This window comes from Watersipora subatra, chromosome 1 (assembly GCF_963576615.1).
Source record: "Watersipora subatra chromosome 1, tzWatSuba1.1, whole genome shotgun sequence".
Taxonomy (NCBI): domain Eukaryota; kingdom Metazoa; phylum Bryozoa; class Gymnolaemata; order Cheilostomatida; family Watersiporidae; genus Watersipora; species Watersipora subatra.
The window spans coordinates 31529258-31547006 of NC_088708.1; the positions used below are offsets into that span (position 1 = coordinate 31529258).

Genomic DNA, 17749 nt, shown 5'->3' on the forward strand with positions numbered 1-17749 from the left:
CATGGCCTAGCCTATTCCTCTAAAGCGTCCAACTCATGAACAACATATGAGCTACCATGGCCTAGCCTAGTCCTCTAAAGCATCCAACTCATGAACAACATATGAGCTACCATGGCCTAGCCTAGTCCTCTAAAGCATCCAACTCATGAACAACATATGAGCTACCATGGCCTAGCCTAGTCCTCTAAAGCATCCAACTCATGAACAACATATGAGCTACCATGGCCTAGCCTAGTCCTCTAAAGCATCCAACTCATGAACAACATATGAGCTACCATGGCCTAGCCTAGTCCTCTAAAGCATCCAACTCATGAACAACAATCTTGGATGTAATTCCCAGATTTGCCACTGCTGGTGGCTCAAGTGAAATCCTACTTTGGATTTTTTCCCGCTTAATCAACAGTACAGATTAGATCTTTATGGCTACACCGAATGTGGATCTGTTATAATATGTAAGAAAAAGGCTATCACTCTCAGTTAGCAAGTGGCCGCAATAAGCTATGTGCTGTACAACTAACGTAAGGCTAGAGAGGCATACTGTAGAAGATGTGTTAGTGGCTAAACAGATGCCAGGAAAATGTCTAGCAGTTTAAAATTAATTAATTCACTGTTTCCACTTTTAGCCATGCCACAACATTCATCTCAAGTTCTAATGTATGCATGCATAACAGATTTTAGTTTTCAATTTTATTTATATCAAACATTTTTTAGTTTTTTAAAGTGGTCTTAGCACATGTATTGATCAATCATAGAGTGCCAGGCAAGGAAATCAGTTTTCTCTATTAAATGATATTTGTTAGATCGGTCTAGTTAAACTACGGGCTTGTTGTCATTTTGTAAACTTTCTTGTAGCCCCCAAATTGACAGGAGAGTATGGAAGGGCGTGCATTGAGGGCCAGTGTGATATCTACTACTTCTCTCCCTACACTAATGTTGCTCCACCAGTTCTCAGGCCAAGCTCGGCACTTTCTACAGACTCTCCATTTAAAAAAGGTACGAGTTCATCTCATGATTTTAATATCCCGATAGGTGGATAGATACCTCTGTCTGTACACTACTTATTTCTTCGCTGTTAACTGGGACACAAGCTAGAATTTGGTGATGCATAAATCTCAACACTTGGTTTTTGTGTTTTAGAATGATTGTAAGTGTTATTTCTTTTTGAAACGTCATCCTTTGTTTTTTGTTCTCTACATAATTGGGGATTCATAGGAGTTATCTACTCTGATCAATGTATATATACTATTGCTTGGAATCTAAAAACATATATAGTTGTTTGATGTTTATAGGAATTATTTCGTGGTGGGTCCTGGATAACCAATAATTAGGTAGATTGAGCTGATGTCATCACATTGTAAACGGATACTGCTTTGGATACTAGTTCCACTAGTCCTAGCATGAAATATCTTGGAACGGATTAGGCAATTTACATGTATTTTGCTGTACTTATAATGTAAATCCCCTATAACATAAACGTTCCTGGAATGGATTATTTACGTTGTAGGAACATCTACTGTACTTCCGAGATACAAAAGTTGAAATGAGTGAAAAATTGTAGCTCATAATTTAAGCTCTTCACCAGCCGTAACGTATTCAGTCTTACTTTAATTGGAACTTTTTAGCTAATTAAAGAACATATTTGCAGGCGGACCTTCAAGAGGCAGCAAAACACCCGAATCTACTCAGCCATCAGAGGTCTATGACATCAGTCGTTTCCAAAAGGTGATGACAAAAACTCAAATGTTGGACTTGAGTTTGCCATCTCCTCCCCTCTTAAAGCCTATTGATGTAGCATCTCTTCCGTAAGTCCTTCTCTTTATCGGTCAATTCAGTAGATTCCTAATCAAGTTTGGTTTGATATACTTTTTCCTAGATCGCCTCAGCTATCTATGAATGAGCAATCATAGCTGTTTGTTTTCATTGTAAATTTGAAAATTTTTGGTTTACAGATAGATAACAAAAAGATGTGTGATTAGTCGGCAAGGCTCACAGGCTGTTGCTGAGAGGGTCGTTCATAGATGGTCATTTATAAATGCTTCGTTTTTAAATTATTGGTTGTTATATATATAAAATTATTGGTTGTTATATATATAAAATTGTTGGTTGTTATATATATAAAATTATTGGTTGTTATATATATAAAATTATTGGTTGTTATATATATAAAATTATTGGTTGTTATATATATAAAATTATTGGTTGTTATATATATAAAATTATTGGTTGTTATATATATAAAATTGTTGGTTGTTATATATATAAAATTATTGGTTGAGTAGATGGATGAAGCGTTGTTTCAACAGCCGTGCTTGATATCTTTAGGATGAGCCCCGTCGCCCTGCTAGAACCAGTTTCTCCTGATTGTTGTGTCGAAGATTGCGTTTACACAGAGAAGGCGAGGCGAGATATCAACTATCCATATCTCAAACCTATTAAACACGCAAGCTCCGAGCAGCTCAGCGCTGTAGATGGGCGACTTTCTCCAGACATCCCTTTGCATGCCCCTGTACCTGTCAGAGGTATCTATTGCAGCTCTCGCCTTTTCTTTTACTAGTTTGTTAAATTTGGTGTGCTTGCCAACAACCGATCACATTCCTCCACTCTTTCGTTCAATCATAATTGGGCATAACAAAGTTGAATATACAACCCAGTTCTCACACATGATTGTTGCACCCGTAATATACATACCTGACACTACCTCATTTATATATTTTTAGTTCCATACTTCGGAATGGCTAATAGACCGGATGTGAAGAGAGAAGCACAGATATCGAGCCTTGACTCCTACAATAAAGATCCAGTGAGTGCAAATTTTACTTACTACACTCATGTTAGCTCATTTTAGGGAAAGTTTGTGGAATCATAGTGCTTTATCAAAGTGTTTTCATTGGAATGAAGTATGCGGTGATAGCCTGCTATCTATGTTCTACGCAGAGAAAGATCTATATGTGACATCTTAGGACAGACCGAGTACCTTTCTTGTAGAGTTTGTTTATCTGTGATGCAATGCATCAATAGTCTTAGTCTAGTTCCCAAACAGTAAATGTTGATTATTAGCTTTTGCATTCTTCCTAAAAAAATAGTGGTCTTTTCAAGAAGTGTGATCAGGATTTTACATATAGTGTTAGGGTTGCTTACGCTAATGCTAACTTTTACAGAAACTCTTGGCGTATTCGTATGAACATAAAATGCTGACAAGTAAGCACCTACGAAATGAAAAACATCTGTCATATTTTAACATCAAAATGTGATTACATTATTTTAAAGGGATGTGTTAGTTGTAGAAAGTTGTAGCGATCACATTTCAACAGTAGTTAGTGGTAGTTGTAACTGGGTCACAGACTATATCGGTAATTAGTCAGTGGTAGTTGTAACTGGGTCACAGACTATAGCTGTAGTTAGTCAGTGGTAGTTGTAACTGGGTCACAGACTACAGTCATACTTCGACTTACGAGCTTAATGCGTTCCGAGACTGAGCTCGTATGTCAATTTACTCGCATGTTGGTGCAATTTATTTATATATAGAACAATTAAATATATATTGATTGGTTTCTATATTCTAAAAAATGCAAATAAAACACTCAAAACAAGATATTGTAACAGAAAAAAACATGTTGGTTATTGTCCTAACTTACCACATGCTTTCAAAAAGCAACAAATAAAAAATAATGCAAGGAAATGTGATTAATTAAAATGTAAAATTAAATACATACAGTAGCAGCTAACGCTAGCATTTGCCAGGGAGGGAGATATAAATGTTATCCTTCATTACAACAGTTGAATTTTATAAATTTGGATTTTATCAAAGTCTTAAAATAACAAGCTTAAAACAAACCTAAAAGCAAACTTTCATTTTTAACTTAATGTAATTAAAATTTCGTCGGCGTTCATAGTTAGAAGTTTCTCGCTGGTTAGCTAATTTTTCATTTGTTTCGCTTTCACGACTAGCCGGCCGTTTTAAGATAAACCTATCTAAGGATGTTTGCCTTTGACGCCCTTTCAACGTGTTGCGATTAGGACGAACACTGGTGTCGTCACAAAGGGTTAATGCACCACCACGAGCAAACTTGTCCGAAAATCTATTTTTATAGATCGCACCGGCCTTTTCACATAGGCCTTTTCGCCTTTTAACCACCAGCCTTTTCGCCTTTATTGAAACATCGTTTCAGTTACGCTGTCACCGGCCAATTGTTTATCTTTTATCCAATGCCTGAGCAGTCTCTCCATCAGCGGTCGTGAAGATCGCTGCGTCGTTTAGAAACTATGGTTAGTCCTTTTGCAAACTAAATGCCCTGAATATAACCATTCGGTTTGATAATTGTAGATGTATTTCTGTCATATTGCTGAGCTAGATCAATCACGCATACACATTTTGCATATTTTACAATAATTTTCCGTTTAATATCAATTGTTATCATTTGCTTTTTCTTTCCATTATCTATCATTTTACTGGCAAACTTTCGGTCTATGCACCTTATTTTTAATTCACATAATTCTGCACTGAAAATTGCGCACAAAAAACACGGTACAAAAGTATAACCTGAGTAGTTGAAAAATACAGAGTGATGCTGTTGTCATAAAACACCTACGGCATACTTGGCAACTGACTCACGTGCTCGTATCTCAAACATTGCTCGTATGTAGGTGCTAAAACTTGCTTAAAAACTGGCTCGTATCTCAAGTTTCTCGTACGTTAGAGCACTCGTAAGTTGAAGTATTACTGTATATCGGTAGTTAGTCAGTGTTAGTTGTAACTGGGTCACAGACTATATCGGTAGTTAGTCAGTGTTAGTTGTAACTGGGTCACAGACTATATCGGTAGTTAGTCAGTGTTAGTTGTAACCGGGTCACAGACTATATCGGTAGTTAGTCAGTGTTAGTTGTAACTGGGTCACAGACTATATCGGTAGTTAGTCAGTGTTAGTTGTAACTGGGTCACGGACTATATCGGTAGTTAGTCAGTGTTAGTTGTAACTGGGTCACAGACTATATCGGTAGTTAGTCAGTGTTAGTTGTAACTGGGTCACAGACTATATCTGTAGTTAGTCAGTGGTAGTTGTAACTGGGTCACAGACTATATTTGTAGTTAGTCAGTGTTAGTTGTAACTGGGTCACAGACTATATTTGTTGTTGTTCACAGACTATGTCTGTGAACTCAACGGTTAGTCAACTCTTTTATAATGAATGTTATCAATATCATGTTATAAATATTTATTTTGCGTTTTATCCGAGAAAATGTCACTTAAATGTATAATGCCATCTTGTTAGTTCGCTATATGCAGACTACTCAAATCTCATACTACTGAATTCATCTATTATATATGCTGCATCAAAAGTTCACACACTAGCTATGTACTTGAATAATTTCAAAAATATTTTGTTGGATAAACTTAGTGTGTGCGGGTTATGGGATCCCTGGAAAGCTAATGTGCAATCATATTATTACCGGTTTATCATACCATATTGGGTCTATATAGTTAGCTTGCAGTAGTCAAGAGAACTAGATTTACATTAGATAGCATTCGTTTGTGTAGTTTGGTTCGATGGCCGAAGATGAACTGAAGAGCACCGCTGTCGGTATCCAGTCAAGTCTCCAGTCAGCCATCAGAGAGTCGCCAAGCAATCAGGTCTCCGTCACTCTAACGCTTACCAGCGAGGCGGCTCAGGACATTCCCAATGTTCTCTCCAAGCTCGCTGATCTGCTTAGGATGGCAGCGCCTCCAGTTCCTTGTCATGTTGATGAGACAAGCAAAGGTATGTCTGTACTATCGTTCAGACCTGTTCAGGTGTCATCACTTGTCATGGTCAGCATCATCTGTTGTCATCATCAACTGTTAGTCTATTCTCTAGGTTTTGTATTGTCTTCGTTGATGATGGTTTAGTGTCTCTTGCAATTATGGTTTACGTTTTCCTTCAAACCTTCACCATATATAGCGCTGTTGTAGAGAGGACATGTCCATATATAGCGCTGTTCTAGAGATGTCATAAATACACTACCTTTAAAGAGATTTAGTGGCCCTTGATGTTTCGAAATCGGACAAACGGTTGGCTAACAACAATCACTCTACCCAAGTATTTCTATGAATAGAGCTTATTGGTAGGACTACTGAAAAAGGAAGGATTATGATTAGCCAATCAGGAGTCATTTAATGATTTAATTTCCACATAATTAATACTGTTCAAAATTGTGATTTGTTTTCTCACAAAAAACTTGACAGTTTAATAATGCGATGTAGCATCATCCAGAGGGCTCATTGCCAAGTGTGGAAGAGCCTTGAATGCTCACCTTTAATAGCATCAAAAGTCTAAAGCATTTCTTTTGGTTGCAGGTGATCAGAAAGCTCTTGAGCCTGCTGTTGCTAAGGCCAGTGTTTGCTGCCACTGTGACCAGACTATAGCGGTCGGTGTCGCGCTAGTTCGCACCCTCAAAGACTTGGGATTGCCTTCTCTCGATAGCCAAGAGGATATCGATAAGGAATGTCGAAGTTTCTGCAGTGAGACCTGCCTCGGGCAGTACACTCTCTCCAAGCACGGAGAACTGAGCAAGGTAGCCATTATCTTAATAGCTAGTTTGGTAAGGTCAGCACCAGCAGTTAATTTAATTAAAGCTTGCCTCGCTCACATGTCAGCAAGATGAGCATTTGCTGATGACAGCTATGGTTTGGGAATTTTTGCGAATAGATGATACATAACTTCATGGATCTAGCCTGTGGATAAAATAGAATTAGGTTTACAGCTATCAATTTCTAGCCTGTGGATAAAATAGAATTAGGTTTACAGCCATCAATCTCTGCAGTTGCCATTTCAAAAGACCATCCTTGAACTTGTGTAAACATACTAGAAAGTTCCAAGCTTACATTCGTGGACAAGTTATTGAAGGCAGGCCTCAGGCGTTGGCAGAGCTGGATTTATTAATATTCCACTGAATGATTAATGATGGACTTGCTCAAAATTTTAGTAGATTTTATCAGAAGTTATCATATTTTTCTATCATTTGCTATTGATGTTGATGTTTGAGGTGGTCTGGCTGCCAGGATTGTTGAAGACTATTTTGACAAAATTTGATTACAATTAAAGCGCTCAGATCAAGTGAAAGTGCGATTACGACATCTATATTTGCAAAGAGACTGGCAGAATAGACTCGCATAATACTGCAACTCAAATCGATAGCCGATATCAACTACAGCAACGATAGCAATTAGTGACATCCTTTGTCGATTTTAGTCTTGAAACATCCTGGCCATCAGAACACCTCAATCATCAAAAACAATTGCAAATAATAGAAAAATATCAAGATACTGTTTGATAGAATCTATTAAACTTTTGATGTTTAATTGCTGTGTTGATTTGAGACCAACCAGTGGACCAGCTAACCAGTGGACCAGCTAACCAGTGGACGTCTGACCACTCACTTAGCACTGATTTATTGTTATTTAGAGGCCTCATCAGCACCTTAGACTTAGGGTGAGTCACTACTAACATGCTTGCATCCAGCGCGGGTCGGATGAGGTCGGGTGGGAGGGTAACGGTGGGTGGAAAGGCTCTGGTTGTTGCATGTCTAGTTGGCTGCTCCATGGATCGCATGACTTTTCTTCCAGCTTTTGCTCTGGCGCCCCAGTTTGACAGGTTCCGCTACCTAATCTAACTGCCTTTCTTTACTGTACAAGTGAGCATGACTCCTGCTAAATGTCTGTTAAAAATGCCAAAATCTGTTAATAAAGTTTCTATTGTATTAGTTCCGTGATCAGCCCATATACAGGTGATTGACGCTGTGGATATGACATCATCTTTTTATTCCATCGCCTTTTGTTTAGCAGGAGGCATTAGTCACCAGCGCAGAGCAAAAGCCAGATGCAAAAGTCTTGGCTAATAAAGGCAATCAGAAGAAAGTGAAACGGAAGATTCCAGAAGCCGTTGTTGAGGTAGGATTTGCAATGATAAGAATAGTATGATAGAAGTTATGAATTGGTAGTAGTATAACTAGTAGTATAACTAGATATTATTCATGCTTGAATAAAGATCTTTTTGCTACTACTTTTCAGCCAACAAAGAAATGGAAAGGGTTGCGGTGGAGGAGGTGGGATATTAAGGTAACATTTGATTTGCACAAATACGATCCCCCGACAGAAGAAGACATTCAATCGGTAAGATTTACAACTACCATTTTTATTGGCTATACTTGAATATCACTCTCAAACCTTCTTTATTATGTCTGACTGCGGCTTGGCCTACCATCACACTACCCATCTATACAAAAATAGCTGGCAACAAGAATAACTTGTGATAACCAGAAAACTCCTGTGCATATAGCAGTAATAATCAAAACCTCGAAGAAAAAACAAGAGTATTGTATCTACCTATCTGCGCACCAGATGTTATACAGTTGGTTGTTGCTTTTTCTCGCAGTTACAAATGTTTCTATATTGCAGTAATAATCATATTGATAGTGTTTCATTGAGAATTAGATTGGTTGTATTGTAATGCCTCCTTTACTGCCCTTGAGTTAAGTCATTTTCTTTTGTAGACACTGAGAAAGGTGGCACAGTTGGTGAGGACTGACCCACTTCCTGTAGACAAACGAGCATGCATCCTGTGCCAGAGAGTAGGAGATGGTGACAATGCCATTGCTTCTAGGCTACTAAACTATGATGTGGATAAATGGGTTCATCTGAACTGTGCGTTATGGAGTACTGAGGTGACCTTTTGACCTTATCAGATTACAGCTGTACAACAGGCGATAATGTTTTATTGAAGTTTTATCGTAATGAAATGTTTAGAGTAGTTATTACTATAATATTATTTGTTTGGGAAGTTATCATGATGACAGGGTATTAGGTATGTGCTTCCCGATTCTCAACAGTTATAGTAATAGCAATACTTCTGCAAGTCATACTACAACAAAGCACCCTATCTGGGCAGGTTGCTGAAAGTCAGTTAAAGCGGAATGTACAACACGATGCTATTTGAGCCATAACATTCAGCTAAGCAAAATATATCCAATAACTTATTGGCATACTGATTGGTTCTGTGGGGTTTTGAGTGGTCAGATGCTAGGATGGGAGGGGTGAGAGGGGTGAGAGCGGTGTAAGAGACGGAGGATAGGAGAGATGCTCATAATAGATAATAATAGATTCTGGTGGTTTCCAGTGTTTTTAGGAGTGTTTAAAGTGACAGTGAGACTATTAAGTTTGTTTGTAAAATTCACAGGTATATGAGACACTAAATGGAGCTCTCATGAATGTTGACAATAACATACAAAAATGCCTCAAAGTGCAGTGTGTTATTTGTGGATTGACTGGCGCAACACTCTTGTGCTTCAAACCTCGCTGCACCAACCTTTATCATCTTCCATGCGCGCAACAACACGGTGCCATGTTCTTCCAGGACAAGGTATGTGCAAGTGCTTTAAAATGCTTATTTGGGATCATACGCTGTCTACAAGAACATACCTACTGACTGCTCCCTCTGATTTCTCTCCTCACAAATTTTCTCATTGATGTGTTTATATTTTATTGTCATGCTTTTATGTAGCTCAGCAATTTTTGTTTCGAAAGCTGCAACATTTGTTTATAGAATTTGAATTGTGTTCCGCATACTCGATATATGTATCTATAGTATATCGTATTGCATTAATGAGATTGTCGCTATTGATGTGCAGAAGGCATTTCCAGGGATACATGTTATATGGCCGGGTTTACCCTTGAAGACAAACAGAAAACTAAACCCAGCTATATCTAACGCAACTCTGCAAGTTTTGTAGTTTGCCATAATGTAGTTACAAAGTAGGAGGATAATAGAAAAGTTAGGTAAGTGCATGTAGATTAGCCATTGCATTGCCGCTATACATTTTAGACATTACTGTGTCCACTGCACATGCCCACAGACTCTCCCGAGCGTCTCAAAAGCTTGACCGTCACAAGGAAGGTCTACATAAATCGTGACGAGTCACTTCAGATAGCAAAGTAAGCATTATTCTATTTCTTGATAAAACGACTTTATTAAATTCTACTGGTGGATTTGATTGGCTGGTTAGTAGTAGAATATACTGGAACTAGTCACTTGACTTCAGTATAGTGTTTCTGTCGCCTTGTCATGCACCTGGAGCTGAGATGGCAGCACAACTCACAGTTCTTTGATTTACCCGAATGCATTTCACTCTAAAAGCAAAAGTAAACGACAGACTGAGGAGTTGTCTCCTGCATGTTCGTCAAATACCAACTTGATATTGGTAAAATCATTCCGTTTTACCTTGCTAGTCTTAATTCCCATTTTATCAAAGAATCGTTTTATACAGGCTGGTTATTCACTTAGTATATGTAATATGTTTAAGCGTATGCATGTTAAAAAAGCTTGGAAGTTTATCATCACCTACTGGTGTATTTTGATGAGATGTTTAGATCTTTGGCACTCATATTATGAAGAAACTCTTATTTTTAACCTACTTAGAAATGTTAAAACCGGTGATATTGTAATTATTTTAATTTTGATGGAATCTCACAAGAGCTATATGTGTATGCTAAAACTGTTACTGAGAGGTGGCAGGTCAGGCTTTGGAAATTTTGATTTGATACTACAAACGAATGATATTATGTTATTCATACAAATACCCAACAATTGTCAGCTTCAACTAGGACACTGATTTACATATTATAATGACATACATGCTTGCTTGATGTTTATCACCTAATACAACATACGCTGATATTGTATCATATTGTTTAACATTCTGAAGCCTAACCTTGCATACGTAAGAAAGTTCCCTAATCCTAGACAGTGTTAATAACTTTCAATTGGGTGTGAAAGCACGTAGGATAGCACAACTCCTTTTGAACTGAACACCATTGCGAAGCTCCAAGCTTGTAAAACAAGAAAAAAATGGAAATCAAATATTGCAGATAGTTTTTTTCTAAATTCTTTCAGAGATGGGTTGTGATTGGGTTCAGAGAGGTGGTTGATGTACGCCGTGCCTGATAGAGTGTGTATATTTGTTGTTAATAAAAAGATTTTACAAGATATATAGTTTTAGTGCAAGGTTCTTGTTGTTGAGGAGAAAATGCTTTCTAGTTTTGTCTGTTTTTATCTTCATTACTAACAATTTCAGTCAGTATGTCATTAGAAACTAATGATGTTTCTCTATCGATTAGAAATGCCTTCGGTATTTTGGCAATATCTCATCAAGTAACAGCCCAATTGACTTGAGACAATTGACTTAAGACAATTGACTTGTAACAATTGACTTGAGACAATTGACTTCAGGCAATTGACTTGAGACAATTGACTTGAGACTTTGGAATTATACTGAAAACGTATACCGCACAAAGCGACCAAAATTTTGTAATCCTATGTAAACCGCAATTACGGAAGTACAAAAAGAATTACTGTTCTGTGAGCAGCCATTTTTAATTTCTCAGTCAGTTAGAAATGCACTCGGTATTGTTGGCGATGTCTTATCAACTGTTTAATCGACTTGAAACTTTGGTATTATATCGCAAACATATATCACATTAATTGACCAAGATTTTGTAATCATACGTAAAGCGGAAGTATGGAAGAACCATGTGAAACTACAAAGCCGATTTCACTCCGGCCGTAGGAAGCAGGACCCAGGCTTCAGCATGTTAAGCAAGAAAATAAAAATGACTGAGAGAAGTAGAAAAATAATTTCCGTATTTGTTTTTGTAATTGACAATGTGTCCAAGTTCAGTTTTCTACTGATTTTGTCAGTCATTGATAGTCTAATATGGTAGTGCACATGATGGCAGGAAAAACATTAGAGTTAACTGCTTTGTATTGTTGGATGGCAAAAACTAGTCTTTCAACAATCCATTGTTAAGAAAAGTGGGTTAAATTGCAGATCTGTAAAATTCTTTGAGGAATGCTATAGGCTATAATCGAATACAAATGGTTGTATTCATGGAATTTGTGATGTGTGTGATGTGTGTAATGTGATTCATATATTTGTGATGTGCATCACCAATGTCAAATAGGGCATTATTTTGGAACACAATGGGGTCTCTGTCCAGAGAAGAGAGTAGTTAGTATTCATCAGGTAACTAGGAGTCACAGGTAGTTTTACTAGCTGACAATAGAGAGCAGGTAGCAGAAAAAAAATTTTGTAACCACATAGTCAAGTTTTTTTTGTAATGAAGCAGTTTTGTCAAGGATGATAAACACAATAAGTGTCAGTGGGTCAAAAACTAAGTATTAACTTAGACAAATGTGATGAAAATGAATGTCATACATTTGGCTCGTTTTGTTTAAGCTTGGATGTGTCATATTATGACTAAATTTTATCAGATGGTTTTTGGACTTCGGTGACAAATACAATTTTTGATTTATTTACTGGTTAGCAGTTCATCTATACACGATACTCGATAAAGAACATGAATGTAAAAAAGACCTTGAATACCAGTTTGTGTCTGTTCTTTAGTTGTTTTGGTGGGAAGGTTCAGGCCTGTATTCACTGGTTGCAATTTGGGGTGGCTAATGTTAGGCGACTAGCTATGAACACCTGGGGGTGTTGAGGGGGGCGGTGTAAGTCCCCAACAGATTTTTCTTATGTAGGGCCTCAGCCAGGCCTCTTGTGTCAAGTTTTAAAAAAATTTATCGGAAAGTATCAACATTTTTCTATTTTTTGAGATTTGTTTTGTTTTAGGTGATGTGACTGACGAGACAGTTTTAAATTAAAATAGGCAAAACTTGACCGCAGTTGAAACGCTCAGAAAAAAGACATCTTTTTCTTTCGAGCGTTTTAACCAAGATCAATTTTGCCGATTTTATTTTAAGTTGTTTGGTAAAACTTGATATTTTGCAAACCTTCATAAAGGTTGTTAACAAGAATATTTTGCCACTGATGATGATAATAAAGTTGATGTTTGTCTCTATGGCTTCGAATAAAGTGATATTCTACAGCAATAAAAACCGTTTTCATAGCCGTTGGACAAATAACTTTTCGAATAAATGATGTTGAGGTCGAGTTATCTGAAGCAATTTATCATTGCGTGGGAACGGACCAAACAAATCCGTTCGAGTTAACCTTGTGTTTGAGATGCAATGTTACATTTTATCCGAGGGCGAGTTATCCGAGTTTGACTGTACTTAGCCGCGGAAAGTTCCTAAAAAGTTGGGAAGGCTCAGCCGGCCAGCCGCCCCAGGGAATACGGGCCTGGGAAGGTTGATGTATATACATACATCATTCTCATAATAAAGAACATTATTCTCGTAGTACAGATAATATAGAGTAGTAGATACACCTCTCATACAGATAATAATGAGTACCAAATGTACCTCTTGTTTAGTCTCTGAGTACATCTTCTCAAACTCTTCATCACCCTTCATGCAAAAGATCTTCCTCCATAAACTGAAACAGCATGAATGTTCCATAGCTTGCTCCTTGCTTTACTTTATCAAACTTGTTGCTACTATTGGCCCACTACCCGTGAATAACTCAGCTCACAATAATCGCTTGACATAACGCGATATTAGTTACGACATGGTGTAAGGTGAAAGTGCTTGTATCGCTTAGTGTTTGTTAGAAGGATATCATGGTCGGTCTTTTTGTTATACACCATACTGTTATTACTGTAGTGCTGTAAAGAGTGACGACAAGCAATGTTGTGTGCGAATCGGAGCTGTAGTCTACTACAACATCGGGCAGCTCTTTACCCACCAGATATTGACCGGCAGGTTCCATACAAGAGACTACATTTATCCGGTTGGCTATAAGTGTGTCCGGTTTTTCTGGAGCACTCGTTACCCCAACAAACGGTAAGCATTCCTGTCTTCCAGTTATTTTTTAGTTCATTGTAAGTACTTTGTTAGCAGATACCTAGCGATAATTCTCTCTATTATGTGTTTTTTTCAGGTGCTGCTATGAGTGTAGCATTGCCGAAGGTGATGAAGGTGCCCCTATTTTCTTGATAACCATTAAAGAACCAGGCCATAGTAACAAAGTCTATAAAGATGTAACTCCCAAAGCTGTCTGGTCACATATTCTTACCATTGTGGAGCGGCAGCGCAGAATGGGTGACTGTGTCAAGATATTTCCAGAATTTCTCAGTGGAGAGTACATGTTTGGTCTGAAGGAGTTGGCGATTATACGCATCATTGAATCGGTGAGCCTTCTTATGCCTGTCTTGTCAACTGAGAAGATGTTATTGATGATCAATACACTCTCAAATAAATATATTGGTTTCTTCATCGGCAGGTGATCCACATATTCACTCCTGCGAATTATAGATTATCGTATAGCTAATCCTACATTTTACTGTAAAATTCAGTTCATTTTCTGTGTTAAATTTCTAAATTGTGTAAAGGGCATGACATGGCTTAGTCCTGTGCAACTCGCTATACTCAAATTTATTGGGTTTGATTCAAATAATTAAATGTAAAGGAAGAAATGGCAGAGCTGGTTGGCATATCCACAATGTTTTCCTTCCTTTAGAATGTCACTCGGCATTGATGATATTTCGCATTATTTTTCACAAATCCTGAAATGTATGCTAGAATGTTTCTTGTTTTTCTGCCATAACTTAAATCGTTCATGACTAGAATAATTTATAATCTACAACAGCCAGCTTTGGAGATGTTCACAGATCATGTTGTACATAAGCCATATACGGGTATAAGCCATCAGCATTCGTTTTTGAATACGGCAATGACTATAAACTGGGTATGAAGGAATCTTTGATAAGAGCATTTTAATAATTATTGTAAAATTATATATTAAAATAGCAATTGCTTCTGAGGATTTGGTAACTTTTGAATAGCTACTTGATTATTGTTCTGATTGGTTAATTCACCAATTTAAAATTTTTTTGAACAAGATTTAACATGTGAAAAAATGTATGATGGGTTAAATGTAAATCAAAAGAAATTTTAAAAAGTTTTCCAGGCTCTTTTTGTCACCTAATAGCCATTGCATTGATTGTTTTGGAGTAAGACTGCGCTACCTTTAGGGAGGTTAAATAGAGCTGTTGTCGGGGCAGCAGCTTTGGACATGATGACGTTTTGTGACTTGTAGCTGCCAGGTACAGAGCTTCTAGCTGGCTACGCATTCAAGTTTGGCAAGACACAGTTAATTGAGATGCCGCCGGCAATCAATCCAACTGGATGTGCTCGCTCGGAACCCAAGCTGCGCACACACTTCAGAAAGTGAGTTACAATGTGAATGCTAAACACAGATTTTAGATGTCTACTTTTACAACTTTAAACATAAGAAATTCATGGTAAGTGCATTCTAGGTAAACAAAGCTTACAAGGTGACAATAAACTTTGTTTTGGTTGCCCATAAAAACGACTTACAGTGGAACCTTGGTTCTCGACCACAATCTGTTCCAGAAGGTTGGTCGAAAACCGAGTTGTTCGAGATCCGACACCGGTTTTCCTTTTAGAATTAATATATGTAAGTTTTGATCCGTTCCAAGTCGATTTAACAACTTTGGTAAAGTATTTTTTTAACATTCACACCATAAACTGTACTGTATACTACATACTATAAATAAAAATGGGTAGATATAGATCATGTCTAACTTTAATAAAATATTTTCTATCTATGATGATGAAAAAAGAAAACAAAAAGTAAAAATTTCGTATGTTTTGCTCTTAAAACATCGAAAACATTAAAGGTTATGATACAATACCAGAAGTCACAAAAATTGATAATGAAACAGTAAAAAAATGTGACAGATCAGTTACATCAAAAATCATGTGAAAAAGAAAATAGAAACAGCAATGGCACATTTACTTCACATCCTTAAAGAAGAATCCTCCTCCAAAACAATTTTGGGTAACTCAACTAGAAGAGTTGTGTTCCTAGAAAATTTCTTCGGTATAAGCGACGTCCTCCCAGATGGGTTCTTTTTTGTAAAGATTTAATGACGCGAGACTTCTCCCTTGTTTAAAACCTTCCGCAAGTGGCTCATAACAACGTCGTTACGCGTATAAACATGCTGTTTCCGGAGCTTTTTCCGAATGTTTAATTCAAATGCGCATGCTCCAGTTTGGTCGAGAACCGAACTTATGGTTGAGATCCGAGACGAACAAATCTCAAATTCTTTGGTTGAAAACCGAGTTGGTCGAGAACCGAAGCATTCAAGAACCAAAGTTTCACTATATAAGGAAGATGGCTAAAACATTGCTCACCCGAACTCGTAACTCCGCTTGTAGGTTTATTTTCAAAGATAAAGTTATTATTTCAGATGTGCGCATGCGCTGCACTTTCATACTGTGTTAAAAATGTCTGTCAAAGTTATTGTATTTACTTAACAGTATTTCTTATTTGACAGTATCAGTACTTGTTGTATTTGACAGTATTAGTACTTGTTATATTTGACAGTATTAGTACCTGTTATATTTGACAGTATCGGTACCTGTTGTATTTGACAGTATCAGTATCTGTTGTGTTTGACAGTATTAGTACTTGTTATATTTGACAGTATCAGTACTTGTTGTATTTGGCAGTATCAGTACCTGTTATATTTTACAGTATCAGTACTTGTTATATTTGACAGTATCAGTACCTGTTAGATTTGACAGTATCAGTACTTGTTATATTTGACAGTATCAGTACTTGTTATATTTGACAGTATCAGTACTTGTTGTATTTGACAGTATCAGTACCTGTTTTATTTCATTCTAGACATAGTATTTAATATTTATGCATGATATTGTAATGGACTTTCAAGCAGTGTTAATGCAGGGTAGGCAGCTGCATTGATTCAGTATTTGACCTAATCTAAACCTTAATGTGTATTTCAGTAATTGGTGTTTATAGGCCACACACACTACAGACCAGTAGTAGCAGGTCAGCTATGTTACCGAGTGTGACCACAGTAGCTCTTCCCGGCGACATAAATTCTCCTTACCACAAACAGTTCGTACATTCCAAATCACAGCAGTATCGAAAATTGAAGAACGAATGGAGTAACTATGTTTATCTTGGTCGCTCTCGAATTCAGGTATTTCTGTGCCTTTGAATTTTCTTTAATAAAAATGATTGAGTGGTTCTGGATTAATTTATTCATTACCATATTAATTTGTGTGAGCTATTACCTTTTACAGATTTGTTCATTGATACATAATTTGTATGCAGGGCCTCGGCATGTTTGCTGCTCGAGATATTGAGAAACACACAATGGTGATTGAGTACATTGGTGAGGTTATACGCAACGAGCTTGCAGAGTTCCGAGAGAAGATATATGAAGAACACAATCGTGGCGTCTACATGTTCCGCAATAGCGTTGACTACGTGATAGATGCTACCATGTCAGGTGGTCCAGCTCGCTACATCAACCATTCTTGCGATCCCAATTGTGTCACTGAGACTGTTAATATGGACAAAGATGTAAAGATCGTTATCATTGCCTTGAGACGCATTAGCAAAGGAGAAGAAGTAAGATATTTAGCTTATCATCCGTGAAAGTCCTTCCAAACAATTTTTAAACTTACTGAACTAAAACATTGTAAAATGTTGTGGCTTGGTTAAAGCTGGCTTTGTATGACATTGAAAGCAAGCTATTTGAATGCTTGGTAATATGACAAAATTAAAAACTTGTAAAAAAATTTGTTGGCAATCACAATACAAAAGGTAGGCTGTTCATCATGTCATATTTGCGGTTTGTGAAACCGCAGTTCAACTATTCAATTATTTGGAACCTGTAAAAACTGTTCTTTTCAGATCATAGGCAGTGCGAGTAATATGCCATTTTTTGTAACCACTGTTGAAATGTTACTCATTCTGCTTTTGCAG

The 17749-nt window shown here is 37.2% G+C and overlaps 1 protein-coding gene across 4 annotated transcripts in view; it reads left to right on the forward strand.

Annotated features, from left to right (window-relative positions):
- Positions 1-17749, forward strand: part of LOC137409915 (histone-lysine N-methyltransferase 2C-like) — a 40396-nt gene that overhangs the window by 22114 nt on the left and 533 nt on the right. The window contains exons 15-31 of one of the 4 annotated variants that reach the window (XM_068095600.1): positions 853-993; positions 1646-1802; positions 2323-2519; positions 2718-2800; positions 5535-5754; positions 6330-6547; positions 7438-7464; positions 7815-7922; positions 8043-8144; positions 8525-8695; positions 9208-9390; positions 9853-9962; positions 13588-13767; positions 13865-14114; positions 15023-15153; positions 16775-16958; positions 17093-17392. In XM_068095600.1, coding sequence (XP_067951701.1) covers positions 853-993; positions 1646-1802; positions 2323-2519; positions 2718-2800; positions 5535-5754; positions 6330-6547; positions 7438-7464; positions 7815-7922; positions 8043-8144; positions 8525-8695; positions 9208-9390; positions 9853-9962; positions 13588-13767; positions 13865-14114; positions 15023-15153; positions 16775-16958; positions 17093-17392 — 2762 coding nt within the window. The remainder of the gene's footprint in view (positions 1-852; positions 994-1645; positions 1803-2322; positions 2520-2717; positions 2801-5534; positions 5755-6329; positions 6548-7437; positions 7465-7814; positions 7923-8042; positions 8145-8524; positions 8696-9207; positions 9391-9852; positions 9963-13587; positions 13768-13864; positions 14115-15022; positions 15154-16774; positions 16959-17092; positions 17393-17749) is intronic. The other 3 variants (XM_068095601.1, XM_068095602.1, XM_068095603.1) reach the window with 3 other exon arrangements.